The sequence below is a fragment of the Phaethon aethereus genome, assembly GCF_964289735.1.
Source record: "Phaethon aethereus genome assembly, chromosome: Z".
In the NCBI taxonomy this organism is placed as follows: Eukaryota; Metazoa; Chordata; class Aves; order Phaethontiformes; family Phaethontidae; genus Phaethon; species Phaethon aethereus.
Window position 1 is genome coordinate 62,037,625 of NC_138577.1, and position 19,953 is coordinate 62,057,577.

The following is a 19,953-nucleotide window of genomic DNA, read 5'->3' on the forward strand; positions in this document are numbered from 1 at the left end:
AGTGGAGCAATTTTTTCCTTCTGCTTGTTTCTTAATGCAAGTTGAAGTCTACATAATAATTTTCTTCTGAAAATGGATCAAACCTGCACATGACTCATGGACGAACAATCTCACAGATTTAACTTATGGTTAGGTGGAGAAAACAGGACAAAATTATTGTGGATTCTGCAATGTGTCTTTTGTCATGCTTTAGCGTCATGATGTTACTGCTATACTTGTGTTTGAAGTCTGGAACATTGACAATTGGAGATAAGCAACCAGAATCTGTTTTGTTGAATCCAAAATCTGTTTTTTCATGTGCTTGTTTTCTCTTATTAGCTAAATACAAGCTGGCTTGTACATCAGAAACAAAATTGAAAATCCTTGTGACTATGCCAGGACAAGTTTTCATGCCAATAATGGTAAAGACTTCAGAATGACCAGATTGATTGACTGCTTTATCCATTTGGCTGAACAATCTCTTCTCTGACTAAACTTTATAGGAGTTATTTAAGGAAAGACCATAAGAGGTAGGATAGAAGAGTAGTAATGCAAAAACTAGAATATATCCTCCATATTTACAGTAATAATGAGATGTTACTGGCTTGGAGTTTTAGTCCAGATTATCATATTTAATAGGTATTGGTAGTTCTTTGTGTCATGCATTTGTCAAATAAAAAAACTACAACTACTTATTTTTAGTCCAGACTGTTTCTAAATTCGATTTGCATTTAAAGACAAATAATCTACTGCTTATTTCTAGTAGAGTGTGAGATATCGTGCCATTGACTTTCAAAGTTTGGGTGTAAGGATGTTAATGAAGCGTTTTTTAAAAAAATCTACTTCTCAACCCATGTTAGACAGAAAAGGTGGAATATTGCCTTTTCTATTTCTAGAAGGCTTTAGCATATTCACTCTGTAAATGCATATAACTAGAGTACACAAAGGAATTCACATCAGTTGTATCAGCTAGCCTCTGTTCATCCTTCCCATCTTCTAGCAAAAACACCAAAAATTATTTCTTATCTGCACACATCGCTGCTTTGTGTAATCATATATGCTTATGACCATTGTACCTGTCCTTCCTTCTCAGTTGCATTTAATTGTTTACACCTATTTGCAGTGTCTTTTTTTAAATTAGGTTTGAAGTTTTTCATAGCAGGACTTTTATCTTCATCTGTTTAGTACAGTCCTTATGAAAATGAAAGTCCTGTCAGATTTTGAGTTCATGGGTGTAGTAAAATTCCAGTAGCTGATATCTTTCCTTTCTTAAACAGCCTTAAAAATTGGGAAAAAAGGTTTAAACTAGCTAATAATGTAGCTATCAACATAATAGCCACATTGCTGACCTTATAGCGTAATATCTGTTACACGTAAATAAACCATGGCAATGGATTTATATTTTACAATAGTAATCTAGATATCCTACATCATCTTTGGCTAAACATCTCAGTAAGGCACATGGTGCCTTTTCTAGATGGTGCTTTTGTAGGACCAGCCCTTCATCTATCTGACAAAGATGAGACTGAATTCATTTTTTGTTTGTGTAGGTCACATGCATTTAAAAAATGTAATTTTGTGCTGTTCCAATGATTTACTGGGGTTTTTTGATGTACAAAATAAGAGCATTCCTTTCAATAACATTGCCATATTCAGGTTTTACTGTTCTCAAGGACTTTGTTTTATATTGCAGGTTCTTTCATAGTCATCCAAGGTGCTTGTAGATGGAAAACCTGGATTTTGTTTGTGGTCTGAATTTACTGTGTTTGCATTTTAATTGATTCATATTTTAATCCAGGAATACTTCCAAGGCTTACATGCTGAGCATTTTAAACTCAAACCAAAAGCCTTTGCGGCAACAGAGGCAACAGTAGCATCATGGAGAGCGCATTCTTGATAAGTTTCCTGCCTGGAGTGCCCATTACACTGTATCTTGTGCAGATTGTTCATCCAGTTGCTCCAGGAAAATGTTAGTCCTTTACAGTGCTTAAACAAGAAAATCACATCTTGTTTCTTTTTTAATTGATTTTGTTCTTTTTCTTTGTTTCAAAGGACATGTGATCTTTGTCAGAGTGCTCAGGGAAGAATATTTTCATTGATCATAATAGAATTAGGTGCATGAATCAAAAAGAAACCTATTTCTGTGATTGCTGCTCCAATGGCACAGCTTTTTTACAGTTTGTGGTCCAGTTATATAAATCTTGGAATAGGGTGAAGTACTGCTATGGGTAGAAATCTGTTTAGCTATGAAATCATAGAATCACAGAATATCTCAAGTTGGAAGGAACTCATAAGGATCATCACGTACAACTCATGCTCCTCGCAAGACCACCTAAAACTAAACCATATGACTAAGAGTGTTGTTCGGATGCTCCTTGAACTCTGACAGTCTTGGTCCCATGACCACTTCCCTGTTCCAGTGACCAGCCACCCTCTCAGTGAAGAACCTTTTCCTAATGATCATTCTGAATTTTCACTGATGCAGCTTCATTCCATTTCCTCGTGTCCTGTAACTGGTCACCACAGGGAGGAGAGGAGCACCTCCCTCTCCACTCAAGTGCTGCTGATTCTTAGATTATCGTATGTTTATAAATACTGAGAAAGTAGTGCATACCAAGAATACAATGAATCAGAAGCTCAGTAATTATTTTCACTTTATATAGCACACTAAATTTATTCATGCTGTTTATTTGGACATCAGGAGGGTACTGTTACCCTTTTAAATTTTTAGCGGGTGGAGAGGGGGTGGTGTTTGTTAACCACTGGAAATAAATTCAGTGCTAAGGCTTATAAGTATATAATTTTTATATATTAGTTTTTTCAGTATTCCCACATTCATCTTCAGAAAATGTAGAGAATTTTGATGCTTTGTTTCTATTATTTTCATTCTAAATATTCCAAATTTAAAAGTAATTTCTGTTCTTTTGCCTTGTAATAGTCCGATACCTACCTCTGCATGTCAGTACCCCTGCCAGTGGATGATGAAGCCTACGTAGGTAAGTACTGGTTGACTGGAAGAACCTAAGCAAGCCATTTTGAAGAACCTCAGCATTTTCTTTTTTTCTCTTTGACTCATATTGACTTAATCTTTGGTTGTCAGAGTTTCCATCATGGCTAATCCAGAAACAAACTAGAGAGCGCTGCTTAGACTGAAGATAACAAACTGTATCTGGCGAGCTTCATGAGTAATAGCAGTTAAGGAGCTGCATGCAGATGCCTCTGGCAATCAGTACTGAACAGTCCCATTTGTAAAGTATTGGCTTTCTGTCTTTGGCCGGACACTTAATTCTGCTCCACTGAGCAGCCTGTTTATTAACCTGCTGGTACAGGCTGTAAATCCTTTGCACGTACAGTCTTTCCCCCTCTCCCCTCCCCTTTCTTTTTTTATTTTAAAGTCGTGGCATGAGTACGCAAATAGCAGGAAATTGTAATAGTGTACAAATGCTGAGATCGTATAGATCAGCAAAACAACACCATCTGTTCAGAAAGTCTCTGAGGTACTTCTAATTTTATTTTGCCCTGTTTGTGGACATGTAGTTGTTCAAGTAGAGAGAAGGCTTGTTGTTTTGCGTGAAGATAGTTTCACTATCAGAACATGCTGTAAACTGAAATAAAGGAAAACAATTACTAGTTTAAATGTTTATATTTTTCTTCCTTTACTCTTTTCTTGCCTTTTAGGATATCTTTGCTTACATTAAATATTGTGGGAATCCTATATAGTTTTTGTTGTAGTTTATTATGAGACTATTGTTCCATGCGGATTTCTGTGTGGAAATCCTTCAGAAATAGAATATTTGCTTTAGGTTTTAAGGTTGTATTATAGTACCTAAAAAAAAATCAAGTAAGTTTTGTTCAGTGCTTTCTCAGTATATCTGTTTTGTAAAGACATCAGAACCTGACCTCACATTTTGGCTTTGAGTTTGAGCCCAGAAAGAAAAATGAGTGTAAAAGGGAGTGTTCATTCTCTGATAAACTATACTTGCTGTGCAGTGTGCGCAATAGACTCTTCTGCTTTCAAGTGATTCATAGAAAGGCATACTACGAACCTGCTTCTTAAGCAGTTTTTATCTAGTGGTTCACAGAGTTGCAAAATTGCATAGTTCAATTCTTTATTAGATTGCTGCACGTTTAGTTCTGTCAGTGTTTACATGTGTTAAAGCCACATAAACATCTGTCAGTGGTGTATATGTTTAAAAGGACCTACTAAAAGAATTTGCTTTAAAGTATTTGTGCAAAGTCTCAACATGAATCATGAAAGGCAATCCAATTTTTGGTGAAGACTTGAGAAGCTTTTACATTTTATGTGTTTACATGTTCTTCACCAGATTTTTATAGGATTTGGTCTCCTTTCCAGTCATCACTGTGCTTGAGTACGTGTCGTTATGAAGCGGTATAAGGTCTGGACAAAGAAACCATTCTAGTTGTCGGGTAGAGCTTTGAAGAGCAACAGGAACTTGATGAGCAAATTTAAAAAAAAAAACAAACTTGTTCTGTTAACATAAAGTTTTCTCATGATAGCGTAGCTTACAACCTCTTACATTTGGATGCCTTGAAAATAAAACAAAATTGCTTGCTTTTTTTTTTTTTTCTTTTTGGTCCCTTCCACCAAAATGGATGGGCATGTAGTCAATCTTAAGCATGTGATCAGTTCCATCTTACTTCAGTAAAGTCACTGGGAAGTGTTTTCAGTGGAAAAGATTTGTCAGATTGGAGTCTTCACTATCAACGGAAGTTACCTAATCACTGGAAAGACTAGACATAAACATATCCAATTGTAAAGAATAGAAAGAATGCAAACTGAGCTGTCTTATAAAATACCTGGATAGTAAGTTAAATCCTCTTGTCAGGAAAGAAATTTCTACAATAGGTATCATCATCTAAGAAATGAGATGCATAGTGGAGTTTTTCCTTAAATACTTAGTACCATTAAGTGTTGTGAAGCTGTTAACTTACTTGCATGCATGTATTTTGTGTTGCTTAAATAAGCGTAGAGGATTGACACACAGAGAATGAAATACTTCTTTTTAAAAGGATAGTGTCAACATTTTTATGGTTTAAGCAGAATCTGCCTTCATTGCATTGCCAATAAATGGTGTAGTTAACTTTCATTAATTACTGTTTTACTTTGTGGTAGAAGTATCTAAAAACTAACATATGAACTGTCACTCTGGGTTGCTGTTCAGTGATGTATTGAGAAAATGATGCGTGTTCTGAAGAGCTTCAAGATGAGGAGGTGTGAATACACAGAATTAAAACAATAAACTGGGTTTCTGAGACAATGCAGTGGTAATGCTGAGACTAGAACAAACATGTTCTGCCTGCAGTTCAGTTTATTTGCACATAAGGGTGCCAAGTAAATGCCTTCTCTTTTCTGTGGGTTTTTTTTTCCTTTTACACTTCAGAAGGACATTTTTATGATCAAGTGTCCTTACATTTTGACCAAGAATCACTTGTTTATTCCTTTTTTACTTTGTTTTCCTATTTTTTACCCCCTTTTCTTCCCTCCTCCAAGACTGTGTGGAAGGGGAGGTTCTGTTTATAGAACCTGCAGCAGGATAGTTTTGCTGCATATCGTTGCAATATAAGGGCCTTGAAAGAGGGAACTTCTTTTTTAATGTTGTATGCAGGCAATACTACATTTTTTAGAAAGAAGAAAGTATTTTCTGTAACCTTTTTAAATATTTTTTTTAAATCTGTATTTGAAGACTTTGAATTCAGACTTCAGCTTTGCTATTCCCCTGAAGATTTAAAACCAGTAGACAGTCATGCTTGCACAGGGAAAATGGATATAACTTTGTATGCAAAGCTGGAAGGATACTGTACCAGAATTTACCAATTTTTTCAGAGGCAGTTCTCAGACATTATCAAAAGAAGGAACTGATCAAACTTACTTACTAAATGTTACCAACTAGAAGGACTAGAGCAGATTTTGCCCTAGAGGTTTTTTTCATGGATGCATCAGTGTATTTTTGCAGATGCTGTTAATTTTTTGTACGATATACTTTAATGGAGGGTCAAACTGTCAAGGCTGATACTTCTATTTGAACCAGTTGTTTCTTTATTCCAAAGGGCTGTAAATGCTGACAAATGGGTGTGGCAGGAGTGTTTCCTTGTGGGTGGGTTGGTTTACATTTAAATTGTTAGGAACATACCTTTTGCTCTTGCGAAATGAAATGGCTGTGAGATTAATATGTGAAAGATATTAATGAGTGAGATTAATGCGTAATTTTTCAAGAAAGTATCATTCTAGTTACATTTTAAAAACATATTGTGGTTTTCTTCCTCTGCCTCGTGTTTGATTAATGTTGATGAATAAGCAGCCAAACCAGAAACTAGATTGAGTCTTTTATGGTGCAGGCATTGATAAAAAATCAGCTTTTGGCTACTGAGCTGTAGCATTAGCTTAAAGGTGCTCTACAGACACTTACAAGAATTGGGTCTGACAGCAAGCCACTCAGCCGAGAAATTTGACTGTCATCTTCACCTCCTTACATTCATTCACATGGATGACCAGTAAATAAATGTGTCTTTTTCTTACTGACTCGTGGTAAGTACCTATCTGTCAGATTGTGCCTCTTACGTTCAGCATCTGCCACATCTGTCAGATGGAGCCTCTTACGTTCAGCAATGCAAATTTCAATAATTAGAGAGATGGAACACTTCTCCTATGAAGAAAGGCTGAGAGAGTTGGGGTTGTTCAGCCTAGAGAGGAGAAGGCTCCAGGGAGAACCTTATTGCAGCATTCCAGTACTTAAGGGGGGCTGACTTATAAGAAAGATGGGGACACCTTATAGCAGGGCCTGTAGTGATAGGACAAAAGGTAATGGTTTTAAACTAAAAGAGAGCAGATTTCGAGAAGGAATAAGGAAGAAATTTTTCCCAATGAGGGTGGTGAAACACCGGCACAGGTTGCCCAGAGAGATCGTAGATGCCCCATTCCTGGAAACATTCACGGTCAGGTTGGATGGGGCTCTGAGCAACCTGATCTAGTTGGAGATGTCCCTGCTCCTTGCAGAGGGGTTGGACTAGATGACCTTTAAAGGTCCCTTCCAACCCAAACATGTTATGATTCTATGATATTACTTTTCGTCCATACATGACTCCAAGATGCTATGGGCTTGTTACTCTAGTATGGTATATATAAATTTCTCTATTGCCAAGTTGTGATGACTTCACTGTATTGAAGGCCTCTATTGTCTCCCTAATCTGCCAAACTGTGGACATATTTTGATAAATTCCTTTAATAGAAATTCCATTATAGAGAAGACAGCATTTTTTTTTAAAAAGGATATCAACTTATATCATTGAATTGTTATTTGTAAAGATGAACTTCTTAGAAATTATTTTTTTAAATACATAGCTTAACTAGATACTGTTAAGTTTAAACTGACTTCGTGTTCTCTTCATCCATGTTTCTCCCCAGTGTTCATAATTCATAGTAGTACTTGGTCAGGAAAGTAAGTCAGACTTTATTCAGATTTAGTACTGTTATTTTAGTCATCATTTTTTAGCACTTATTCATAAAAAATATTTAACTGTTGAGTAATCTTCTGTTCATTATTGTAAAATGTGGAGGCTCTCAACTAGGAATATGAGGCTTTTGTTCGATATTTTTTGAGCCTTTGGTAGTGACAGGCACTGCATTTTGTTTGAATCTCATGCTAATTTGTATGGCTCTTACAACATAGGATTTTTTAAATGGCTTTTTTTTGACCCTCTGTTTGGAGGGGAATAAACCTGGGTGTGCTGCTAAGAAAATAACTATACGGGAACAGAGTAACCAGCTGTACAAAGCTCTTAAGCTCACAGGCATACTGAGAGTTTTTTCAACTCTTCCTTCAGAAGCAATGATGAGATATCTGAGCTAAAATAATGTATGCAAGTGGCTCATGCAGAAATACGATTTTGCTTTGTTAACTGTAGTGCATTATTTTCCATTAGTAAGAGTAATACATACAAAAGTCTTTGTAGTAAGTTTTATAATAGTGCTTAAATGTCCCATCTGTGGACTAGAATGTCATTGTAATGGGCACTGTATGGAGAGAATAAAAGACTTCGAGACACACTCATTAGGGTAAATACATAAGATGTACGAGCAGTAGAGGAATAAAAACAGTGAGACAATATTAACCAACGGGACAGGTGGCGGCTTTAGAAGACAAGAGGCCTAACCTTTAATTTTACCTTTATTGAAGGCTGTCCTTCTAGGTGTTACGGTATGTTCTGTATAGGTATCAAGTTCAGCAATAAAGTACATTAAATTTCACATGTGTGAACTGCTTATAAACTCCAGAAATTTAATTTCTCACTTGAATTGATAACAGCAGCTTAAAACACCTGAGACACCTGAAAACTAAGGTAAGAAGTCCACATAAAATGACACATTGTCTGTCTCATGGGAGAGTTAACCATAATTTCACTACTAATTGTTACTGATAAAAACGTCAAAACAGAAGGTCTTTTTGTAATGCAGATTAGTTTTTTACCTATGAAATGAGTAGAATTTGCTTGTAGGAAAAAAGTAGTTGTTATGTAGTCTTTAGAGTGTAATCATGCTGGCAACTTTAGCACTTCTGTATTCATATCTGGTACTCAAGGTACTCTTACTTTCCAAAACAAGCCCTCAGCTCTCGTGTGCTCATTTCCTTACAATCTGAGAGCATGCCTTGTGTCTTCAGGCTAGAATTTGACTTGCATGCCTTAAGTTTGGCTCTTTTTCCTCACATTTCACAACAGACCTCAGCTCCAAAAATAGGTTTAGAAGTTATTTGGTTATTTTTTTTCCCCTCGTGAAAGTGGGACAATAATCCACATCATCATTTACTTCAGGAACCCTGCCTCAGCCACATATTCAAATACTGAGTTCAGAGTGCAGATAAATCCGCAAACTTCAGAAGCAGAATAGCATTTCACTGGTTTGCAGCTTCCCTGTCTGCCCTTTTTAAGACTCTTACAAGAGCTAAAAGACACTTGAAGGCTCCTCAGTGTCTATGTACATGTAAGGGCAGGAGTGACTTCTGGAATTTCTGCTGTAGGATAAGGTTAAAAACCCTCTAAGGTCCTTCTTTGTCTTCTGTGATGAAAAATTCCATTGCATTCCCTGTATCTGACACATCATTTCAGTAGTAATAGAGGAAGTTACACAATGTAGCTCTCTTTATTTCTAGAAATGCCATGTTTGTACATTCATGGTCAATATTACTACAGTGTGATGTTGGTAATCTTTTTCCAATGCTAAACAGGATCACGAACATTTGAGAAACAAAAACAGTGTTTTGTTTGTGGCATGGGATAAAGAACAGACGTTTGAGTGCTCAACATTCACCTTTGTCTAAGTTTGTAATGATGAGAAATATTTGAGCAATGAGTTTGTGTTGATTTGAAACAAATCTTGTTTTCCATTCCAAAGGGTTTGACATATTAGTGAGAATAAATCATAATTCCTTCTTGGAACTGTTGTCTCAAGAAAGATGCAGCAAAAATGTAAACCAGGTGGAATACTGGAAGAAGATATCACTAATGCATAAGATATTAGTTGCTCTTAACTGTAACTTACTGTTTATTTGTATTTTTGATGAAGTACAAAAGAAGTAGAAATGTATTATTAAATCACAAGTGCAAATTTCAAAGCTAGATTGAGATTAGACTGGTTACAGTAAAATTTTGTGGTTTGGGATACAAAGTGTCATATTTAACTTTTGGGGAAAAATACGGCAGTTTTGAGTAGGAACTTGGAATTTCTTGTTTTTACTGACTAAGTGAGGTACAGTGTTGTAGCTTGGGAGACAGGCTGTTGCATGGGAATTTCAGGAAGCTTGTAAGGGGAATGCAGAAGGTAAATGAGTAAGGACGTATATACCTTGTTTCTAGTATTACAGAGAAAAAAAAAGAAACAAAATGCTCTTGCTTATGTAACTTCTGGTGGGAGTAAGGATAGCTTACTTGTTTTATCATTTTGTTTTTCAGTTGACTTTAAGCCTCATGCCAGCATGGATACTGTCCATCACATGTTACTCTTTGGATGTAATGAACCCTCTTCTACCGAAAATTACTGGTAAGAGTAGCAACTTGCATTTGTTATTGTACCTAACTTTTCTTCTGTTAATTGTTTCCACATAAACCTTTTCCAGTGTCACAATTTCTTGGAAAAGTAGAAAAATTTGGAAGGAAGAAGAAATGTGTAACATTCTAGTCTTTCCACACTTAAAGGTTTTGGGTTTTTTTAACTAACTCCTGTGTAAGGTGGAGAAAAAGATCTGTTTTCTGATTCTTCATGATTAATTGACTGTCTCTGAGGTGCAGACAGGAACTATGGTGGGCAGGGTGCCATTGGATACCAAGAAATCTATGCTTCCTCTGTTGTTGGCTGCTTTGTGTATGCAGAACTATGTATCAAGTGTCTGGAAGGAAACTGAATGAAGGGTAAGCTGAAGAAGACTGTTGAGTGGTTTGGTGGTTGACTTGCCCTTTGAAATGCCTAAGCTGTGAGGGCAGAGGGAAGCTCTCAGCACCGCTAGAACAGGTGTGGGGAGCCAAAGTGAAGAGAATGTGAAGGTGGGTGGAAGTCAATGGTCTGTCCAGTAATTTTGCAAGTTTTCTCCAGGTTTTCAAGAGAGAGCAGATGAGGTAGTTTTCTGACACTGCAAAGCTTTTATAATTTTTTCTGGTCTGTGGAACAATTTTAATATAGGTTTTCTGATAGAGTTGTGTAATCACAGTTTATCTTTTAAATGTTTACCAAAAAGGTCACTAGAACTGGAATTTAGAGCTAATAGTATAGTGTAATATATTTTTCACCAAACATAGGAATTTAGCATTTCAAATAATCTCTGCATGTTTTTGGGACATGATTTTATTAATATTTGAACATACAACAAACTTCCATTAAAAGTTTTATTTCCCTTCTACCTACAGTTCTAATACTGAAAATGTTGTAATCTTGTCTTGCAAGAAAAGCAGATGCTTAAAAAGTTCAGACAAAAGTAATACTATGAAAGCACAGAATTTCTACTGATTTCTTTTCCCAGCAGGCAGCTTTTCTGTGCTCTTTTTATTGTATCCTATAGGTTAGAATATACTTTTTGAATGGTTAAATGTGAAAAATATACCATCATAAAACTATTCCCATTGTGGCCTTTTAAAAGCAGCTTACATCTTGAGTGTCCTATTTAAAACTGAGTATATTGTACTTGTAGTTTGTTTTGTTTTCATATGTGTGGAAATAGTTTTATTAGAGCCTTGAAATAATATCTATATGAGAGAATTATATTGTTATAGGTTGATCAAGTGCTTGTGTTGAGATGAAGTCATGAGAGGATGCCTAAGTCACATCTAGCTGATGTTCTGAAGGTGTGAGTGAAATGTTTAGTTCCTGAGCTTTCAGGTATGAAGAGATGGATCAAAAGCTGGAAGTCATAAAGTTCTTCAAAGCTGAATCAGAATCAAATCCTAGGTTTGAGACTAGGGTTCAGGTAGTTTGAGCTGCTTGGCTGTATCACTCTTCCTGGAGAAGAACGACTGCCCAGCAGAAAACTCACCAGTGGCCATCTGTGCAGTGTGGTAGCTAATGTTGCTTTTGTTCGTAATTGTTCTGCTTAACAGCTACCTGTCAAATGATGAAACCCATAATTAGTGTTATATTTAAATCTGGTATTTCCAATTTTTCATATGCAGGTTTTGATTAAATCCTGCTAGTTTTTGTTTGTAGTTTCTGAGGTGTAGTATTTTCTTTACATTCTCAAAATAAAACCTCTTCATTCAGTGTTTCATCATTTCACATCCCTGTTACTGCAACAGTTTATCCTGCTCTGCCCACAGCTATCTGCAAGGGTAGAAAGACGATCACGTCTGTTCTACATAAAACAAGCTTTAGACATCTGCATTTATGCCTGTTTGACACACTTACATAAGCTTGTATAAATGCCTGTTTGCTATGTATCCGTGTGTGTATATAATAATGTATGTGTATAGACATACGTGTATGTGTATACATATATATGTGTATATCTATAAAGGTCTGTGTAGTAAATGTTTTCATTTAAATGTTCAGATGTGTAGAAACTGTTGCAGATTTTTGTAAGTCATTGCAGAGAGTATGTATAATTTAAAAGCATTTTCCTACTAGCTCAAATTTGCTAGAGGCTTACAATCACTAGAACCACTTTTGTTAAAGTAATTCTAATGAATATGTATTAATGATGAAATGTCCTTGTTATTTTTTATTTTGTTTTCTTATTTGTTACTCTTTTTGTTACCTGCAGACTAGTAAGTGATGACTTTACTTGCTCTTCCATCTACTAGAGGAAAGGATGTTTTTTTGAGAACTGACATTTGAGGACATCACTATAAGACTTCTTTAGCAAGGATCCTTCCCGTATTGTTTACATGGTCAACATTTTTACATAGCCAGTTTTTACTCAATTAAGGCATACCACATTGATTTTTTGCTTTATTGTTGTTTCTTCATTAAAATTCTGAGCAACATTAGTCAGATGGTTTGTAATCAGTCGTCAGAACATTAAAACATACCAAGTCAAGAGCTATCTTTCATACCATCGTGATGTGAACTAGGTGTATAATGGAAAAATAGTCCTTTAGGACCATTCAGAATGCAAGGACAAAATTAATTTCTCTGAGGCATGAAGTTTTATTCAGGCCAGTTTTGAGTGTGGAGGAATGGGAGAGAGGAAGATAGAGCATCACAATAACTCTATTGGGATTAGCTGCCCTGTAGCCATAGCAGTGCTGAGCCAAAATCTGTGATGCGGCTCTGGCCTGCTGGCTTTTCTGGTGACCTGAGGCTATTCATGCAAATGCCCTTGGCTGCCTAAACGGTGTTGATCAGTGTGGAACCTGTACTGGCTCTGCAGAGTGGCATGTTCACTGCAACATGGTAGAACCTTTATCTGAACAAATGCTAAAGGGGAACATAGGTGTTTCTCCCTTCTTGAAATACCCAGGCCTTTCCACAGAAATGAAGTGGGCTGGATCCCAGGGCACATTTGGTCAGGTTTTGCTCAGTGCACCAAAAAAAATGTAGATGCTTCTGTTTCTTAATCATAATTGGTCCTAAAAACAGTTCAGCCACTATAACAAGAAACTTTTCCTGAGCTGATAAACTGTGCTGAAGTCAAAGTAGCATGCCTGAGCTGATTCATCAAAAGTTCAGATTCTCCATAGATAATCAAGAATACACTTGAATGATTTAAAACACAGTGTTGAATTATTCAGAACTTCTGAGTCTCCCGGCAAGACAGGTTTCATGCTGCATCAAACCCATCACTGAAATGAGCTCCTGTGAATGAGATGATTCATAGACATAGGCTTTATTTCGAGTTCAGGCAGGGCAACTTTAAACAGTTGTCTAATCTAAACAAATGTATAAATACAGGTCTTAGATCATCACCCAGTAATTCTTCCATCAGACTAGCTGCTTCTGTTGGCAGGAGAACATGCTTTTGTCATCAATAGCAGTAAAATTTGCAAAAGATTGTCAAGACTGACTCAGTGAAATACTTCTATTTCACTGCTTGGGGGAGAGTGAGAACAATATAAAGATTTGTATTTCTGAGTGTAGTTTCTTACTATTGTCGCTGCCCCAGAATGTTCTGCACCATTCAGCTCAAGAACGAAAAATGATCATTTTTCTTACCTAGTTGCCTCAATTATGTCTTTATACAAGTCTTGGTTAGAAGCAATGAGTAGAGTATAATAGAGAAAGAAACAAAAATAGTTCTTTGTTTTCCTAAACAATGCAAATATCCTAAAAGGATAGCCAAATACTGGTCGTGCTGACATAGTGAAATATTTTGCTTTCAGTGTAGCTAATCAGTCAAAACCCCAGTGGCATTAAAAAACCCAGCTCCTGAGGTTACCCAAGATTGAGGAGAATGCCTTTGGAAAGTCCAGGAGAGTTTGCAAAAAACAAAGATCCAAGAAGCAGTCAGCAAGCTCTATGTCCACACCCTCCCCTACCTCCTTCCCTCCCAATTTTGACAACAGTCTGAATTAGTTATTGGTACAATACTGTATAGTATGCAGTTACAGTCCATTTTTAAGGCATTCTGTGCTACTCACTCTGTTCAGAATCTCATGATTTTTTGCATGTAAAGAAGCTATGAATTTCAATGATTGGTTAAATTTTTTTATTTGTTTATAAATTTATACTTTTTACTAGCTTCCTGCTTTTAAATCTGTTCATCAGTTGTAACTTTTCTTTGGAATCTCCTCTGGGTTTGTTTTTTTCCTGAAAACTTGATGTTTCAGGATCAGCACCAATGGCTAAATGAGAGGGTTGACCATTTTTTAAGCATAATGAAAGACCAATGCTTGTATTACATCTTTCTCCCCTACAGTCTTCCCCTCAATCAGCTAGTATCTCAGGAAGAAAGTTTGGAACAGCCTATGCAGTTTTTTTACCTAGCTAATGTGATTCAAAAAAATACTGTGGTATAAACCAAGACTGGCTGGTCCAGAGTGTGCTGGTGAAGCTGCAACTGTACTTGTGGTTTCTGCTGTTGTGCCTCCTAACCAATCTCTTCAACACATTTCCAAACTGTGCAGATCAATACCTGGTTAGATCCCAGAAGTCTTCTGGGTAGTTAGATTGTGGCGGTTGAAAGCTGGGCAGCTTTTACCTGCTGCTACATGAATCGTTAGTTGTGAAACATTTCACTTATCCTGGAATAAGTTTTGCTTGTCCACTGAGGCATGTTTGAAGGGGGAGACGACCAAACTAGTAGTTGTAAAGGTCTAGAAATACATGTTACGAGCAAAATTAATGAAAAGGAAAAAGTGGTATGTTCCTTTTTCTCTTGGTAGACTGACAATTATGGCAATGCTTGCTGTCAGAAGAAAACACAGTGGATACGCTGCAGTAAGGCTCTTGGGGATCACAGAAATGCATAATGTCCGACTAAGGTGGTTTTCCCTATGCACTGCAAGAACTGGTTATCCCTGGGAGAGCACCCTGGGAAGCATCATCATCATTTGTTCTGAGAGGTGGCACATATGGCTCAGGCATAAAAGTCCTGGTCTTTTATGCTTTTATACTCTTCCTCACACTGTGTGAGACTCTATTTTCCCCAGTATTTAAGGTGACTGAAACATGCTTTATGTGTACAAACATTTTCCTGGGTCTCATTCCACCGGTAGTAATACACAGAGAAGCGACTGTACCATTTTGTTTTGGATTGAAATCTTGGCATGGGTGTCAACCTCCATTACATCTGGCTTGGAGCAGTTGATGTAGTCTGAATAGTTTCAGGCTGAGGCTTTCTAAAAGTCATACTTGTGTATGCTGCCCCTGTGGAGTGCCTTCTACATTCTGTGCTCAGTGCCATGGTGCTTTGCCACTGAGGAAGGCACAAATACACGCTGTAAACAACCATTTTCCCTAATAGAGGATTGAGAGGGAAAAGTGGCTTCTAGGTGGGTGCTTGGAAAGCCCCTCAGCGTCCCTTGTTTATTTATCTGTATATCATCCTGTAGCCTACAACCACATATGGCAGTCAACGCCCTCTTGAATGTGGTCCAGGTATTTTGTGCTGTCCACACAACTGTGTCTGACTGGCCTTTTACAGATTCGATAGTGCCTGTGCCCCAAGTTTATCAGTTCTTGCAGATTCAAGGTATCTAGAGCTTAACAATCTAGGTGTCTTTCAGGCATCACCCTTGGTGTCACCTGCAAGGTGTCAGCTGCAGACTCTAGGGACAATTGTAGAGCTGTCAGTTATTGTGAGTATTTGTGACCTGTTTGTGGTCTCTAGTGGCAATTTTTTTTTCCCCTTGGGGTTTTTTTTTTGTGTGTATGTTCTTGTCTGTTTATGAAAAACAGGAAATTGTGCACTGGAATAAAAATTAACTTAAAGCAGTGGGCTTGCATTAAGCACAGGGAAGAGCATGAGTGCCTCCTACCTGTTGGTTCATATAAAGCTTTCTGTCACCTTTTTTTTGTCAATGATTTTTAAATTAATTTTAAATACCAATTTTGACTTAAAGCTTTGATGTCTTGTGGGGTTTTTTCTGCTTTGTGCATGAGTCCTGTCTCTCTGTGTAAATGTGGCAGCCACTGTCAGTGGCACTTCAGCTGATAGAGCTGGAAATTTTCATATGGTTCATTCTCAGAAAAGGTTGCTTTAATTTTTTCGTCATTGCCGACTAGGCTGGCAGGGAATATCAGAATTGTCTATGGTTTGCCTAACACTATCTTAAGGCAGAGGGAGGGAAGAAGAAGATGGAGGATCTAATGATATCTGGAAAAGCAGTCTACGTTAAAAGAGCTGTTTAATCAACATACATCCAAAAACATCTTCAGAGATCTTAAAATTGGTCGTTTTGCATGTAATTCACCTGCCCTTTTCTGATTTCAAAAGTAAAAAGTTCTATTCCCTTTTGTTTTCTTTGCTCATATTTTTAGGGACTGTGACGAAGGAACATGCAAAGACAAATCTAACATTTTGTATGCTTGGGCAAGAAATGCTCCACCCACCAGGCTACCCAAAGGTATTGTGCCCTTAGTGTGAAGTTCTTGTGTGTAGGGGCAAGGGAGAGAAGAGAATGTGGAAGTAAGAACCCAGCATATCTAGGAACCTCCTATAATTTTGTCTAGCTGATGGAAACTGTATAAACATCAACCTCATAAACTATGAATATGTTATGCTAGCTAATATACTTGGGGTTTTTGTCATGCTGTTTGCCTTAACATTATGGGTTTCAGAAAGGGAGAAAAAACAAGGGAGAGATAATGGTCATAATATAATGTGGGTTTTTTTATATAGCATTAATCTTGCATTTCCTACTATATGTTATTGGAAGGGTACTATTTGTATATCTTTCAGTAGCACACAAACTGCATTAAAATATTTTAGTGTGTTTGGGAAATGACAAACAAATTCAATCTAAACATTGAATTTTTTCTCTATTCTATGTATAGTTGACAATTTTATGTGCTTTCAATTTCTTGATGCTTTGATGTAGTTGAGCAACATGTTTACACACCTATTTTCTTGTATGATAGATGACTTCGCTGAATTTAGTCAAAATTCTTTAAGCTACTTGGAGACATATGTCTGGATGACAGGAAAAAGTGGTTGTTTTTAATAACCACTAAGGATCCTAGAAATATCTACTATCTGTATAGCCTCAGTCTGAAAATACCTTGAATTCTAAAAATGTGTTCTTTTGTCTTTTACTGCCTCTTTTCATAACCAGGAGCAGTGCCCAGTATCATAAAGAGGTTTATTTTTTAATAATCCATTTACACACTTATGAGCACGAGTGTTACTTGATTTGGTTATCAGAATGGCGAGTTAAAAAAAATGTTGCTTGGAGCTTTCTATGGAAGCCTGGTATTTACTTTGCTGTTAAACCCCAGCTAGTAATAATTTTCTTGTCTCTAAGCAGTCCTTAAATACAAAGTTTGGGGGGTACGTTCATAATGATGTTACATTTGTGCATGAAGAGGCTTCAGCCCCATTTATAAGTAGGTTTTACTGTTTAATCTAGTGGGATACACTGACCAAATAGGAAGAAATTGCTTTAGAGAAGTTCCTTTTGGTGATGGTGATATTTGCAATTTCAATGTTTCAAATTATTTCAAATTCCTATTTTCTTCTGTGATTGTGCTTACTTCTGTCAACAAGAAGCATAGCTTCATAATTTCCACAAGATTTTTTCTGCATACGTTATTAATTCACATCTCAAAATATTTTACTGCAGATCTTTTTATCTTTCATTCTCAGTGTCAGCATTAATTGGTTTGTATCATTCAGAGTTTGTATGAGAAATAAAAGTTCTACCAAATCCTACAAGGATGGCAAAACTTGGTTTTTAATTTTTTTTTAATATAGTTGTGTATATACATCAATCTGTACTCATATTCTTGGATTGAGAGAGTATCTGTTCATTAACTAACTAAGTCCTAGCTGCTTTTTCTAGTTGGGAACATGTGTTGTGATGGTGGTTTTCCCAGTTTTCGGCACAATGTTTTCTTCACTGATGTCTCAGTGAAATTTTCTACCCCTTCACTCTTAGCCATTACAGTGAATTGTTTTTTTAGATATAGTCAGCAGTGGTGAACCATCTTACATTTTACTGTTTCTGAAAACAATGCGTTTTCCTTCTCTTAGGTGTTGGATTCAGAGTTGGAGGAGAAACAGGTGGCAGATTTTTTGTGCTCCAGGTACACTATGGGGATATTAGTGCATTTAGAGGTATGTATTTTGGAGATCTGTTCTATAAGTTTTATTTAGATTGCCTGTAGAAAATAATTTTGTAGTTAGTGCCATTCACAAAGATGAGTGGGCATATTTGTAATAAAGTTTGTGTATTAACTTGACTTCTTTATAAACCTGCTTTATCTCTTCAAATGTTTGAAAGTGATTAGATTTTTTTTCCTCAACAAATCTAGAACAAATGACTTAAATAGTGAAGAACCAGATTCATAATTGTAAGTGTGGGGAGAAACTTGTTTTCCCCTCTATAATTCAGTGTTTTCTTTAAGAAAGTTGAAACAAGTATCCATGGACACTTAACCTGTCACCTTACTTGAGTAGCTGGTTAGAAGGATGACATACACTGGCTAGTCAATTACAGTATCTGTGTTTGGAAAGAGTTGTAACTAGTGGAGACAGTGTTCTCTTTTTTTTTTTTTTTTTTTTTAAAGACGAAGCACTCATTTCAAGCATGACAGTATGCTTATTGTTGTCAGTGAGTGTTTCACAGAATCACAGAATGGATGAGGTTGGAAGGGACCTCCAGAGGTCATCTGGTCCAACACCCCTGCTCAGGCAGGGCCACCTACAGCTGGGTGCCCAGGACCACGTCCACATGGCTTTTGGGTATCTCTGAGGATGGAGACTCCACAGCCTCTTTGGGCAGCCTGTGCCAGTGCTTGGTCACCTTCACAGTGAAAAAGTGTTTCCTGATGTTCAGAGGGAACCTCCTGTGTTTCAGTTTGTCCCCATTGCCTCTGGTCCTGTCGCTGGGCACTGCTGAGAAGAACCTGGTTCCATTCTTTGCACCCTCCCTTCAGGTATTTTTTTACAAGGATAAGGTCTGCCCCCAGTCCTTCTCTTCTCCAGGCTGAACAGTCCCAGCTCTCTCAGCCTTTCCTCAGAGAAGGGATGCTGCAGACCCTTCATCATCTTCGTGGCCCTGTCTTGGACTCTCTCCATTATGTCCATGTCTCGCTTGTACTGGGAAGCCCAGCAGTGGACACAGTACTCCAGGTGTGGCCTCACCAGTGCTGAGTAGAGGGGAAAGATCACCTCCCCTGACCTGCTGGCCATCCTTTGGCTAAAGCAGCTGAGGATACCATTAGCCCTCTTTGCAGCAAGGCACATTGCTGGCTCATGGTCAATTTGGTGTCCATGAGGGCCCTCAAGGCCTTTTCTGCCAAGCTGCTTACATGGGTGGCCCCCAGCATGTACTGGTGGCTGGGGTTGTTCTTCCCCAGGCGCAGGACTATGCACTTTGTTCCCCTTGTTGAACTTCATGAGGTTCCTGTCAGCCCATTTTTGAGTCTAGTTGAGGTCCCTCTCTGTTGAGGGCAGCATGACCCTCTGCCATATCAGCCACTCCATTAAGGCTGGTGTCATCAGAAAACTTGCTGAGGGTACACTTTGTCCCATTATCCTGCTCATTAATGAAGATGTTGAACAGGACTGGACCCACTATTGACTCCTGGGGCATCCTCCGACTAGACTTTGCACCACTGATACACCACTTTCTGGGCCCAACCATTCAGCCAGTTTTCAGTCCATCCCCCTGTCATCTCATCCACCCCATGCATAATAAGCTTGGATTAATGAAATTTGGATTTCATTAATGCATGTTGAGATATTTGTGATCTGAGATTTTTTGGGACAAGATTAATCGATTATTTTCTTTACTTATATTTTCATGTTGTACTTCATTCTTTAAACCTGAAATGCATTGTTCAACATTTGAGATGCACGGATTCTTATTTTTACT

The 19,953-nt window shown here is 37.4% G+C and overlaps 1 protein-coding gene across 1 annotated transcript in view; it reads left to right on the forward strand.

Moving 5' to 3' along the window:
* PAM (peptidylglycine alpha-amidating monooxygenase) overlaps positions 1–19,953 on the forward strand; it is a gene marked incomplete at its 3' end in the record, with an annotated part of 84,896 nt that overhangs the window by 6,181 nt on the left and 58,762 nt on the right. Inside the window, exons 3-6 of the mRNA XM_082013319.1 lie at positions 2,918–2,975; positions 9,946–10,033; positions 16,397–16,482; positions 18,108–18,191. Coding sequence (XP_081869445.1) covers positions 2,918–2,975; positions 9,946–10,033; positions 16,397–16,482; positions 18,108–18,191 — 316 coding nt within the window. The remainder of the gene's footprint in view (positions 1–2,917; positions 2,976–9,945; positions 10,034–16,396; positions 16,483–18,107; positions 18,192–19,953) is intronic.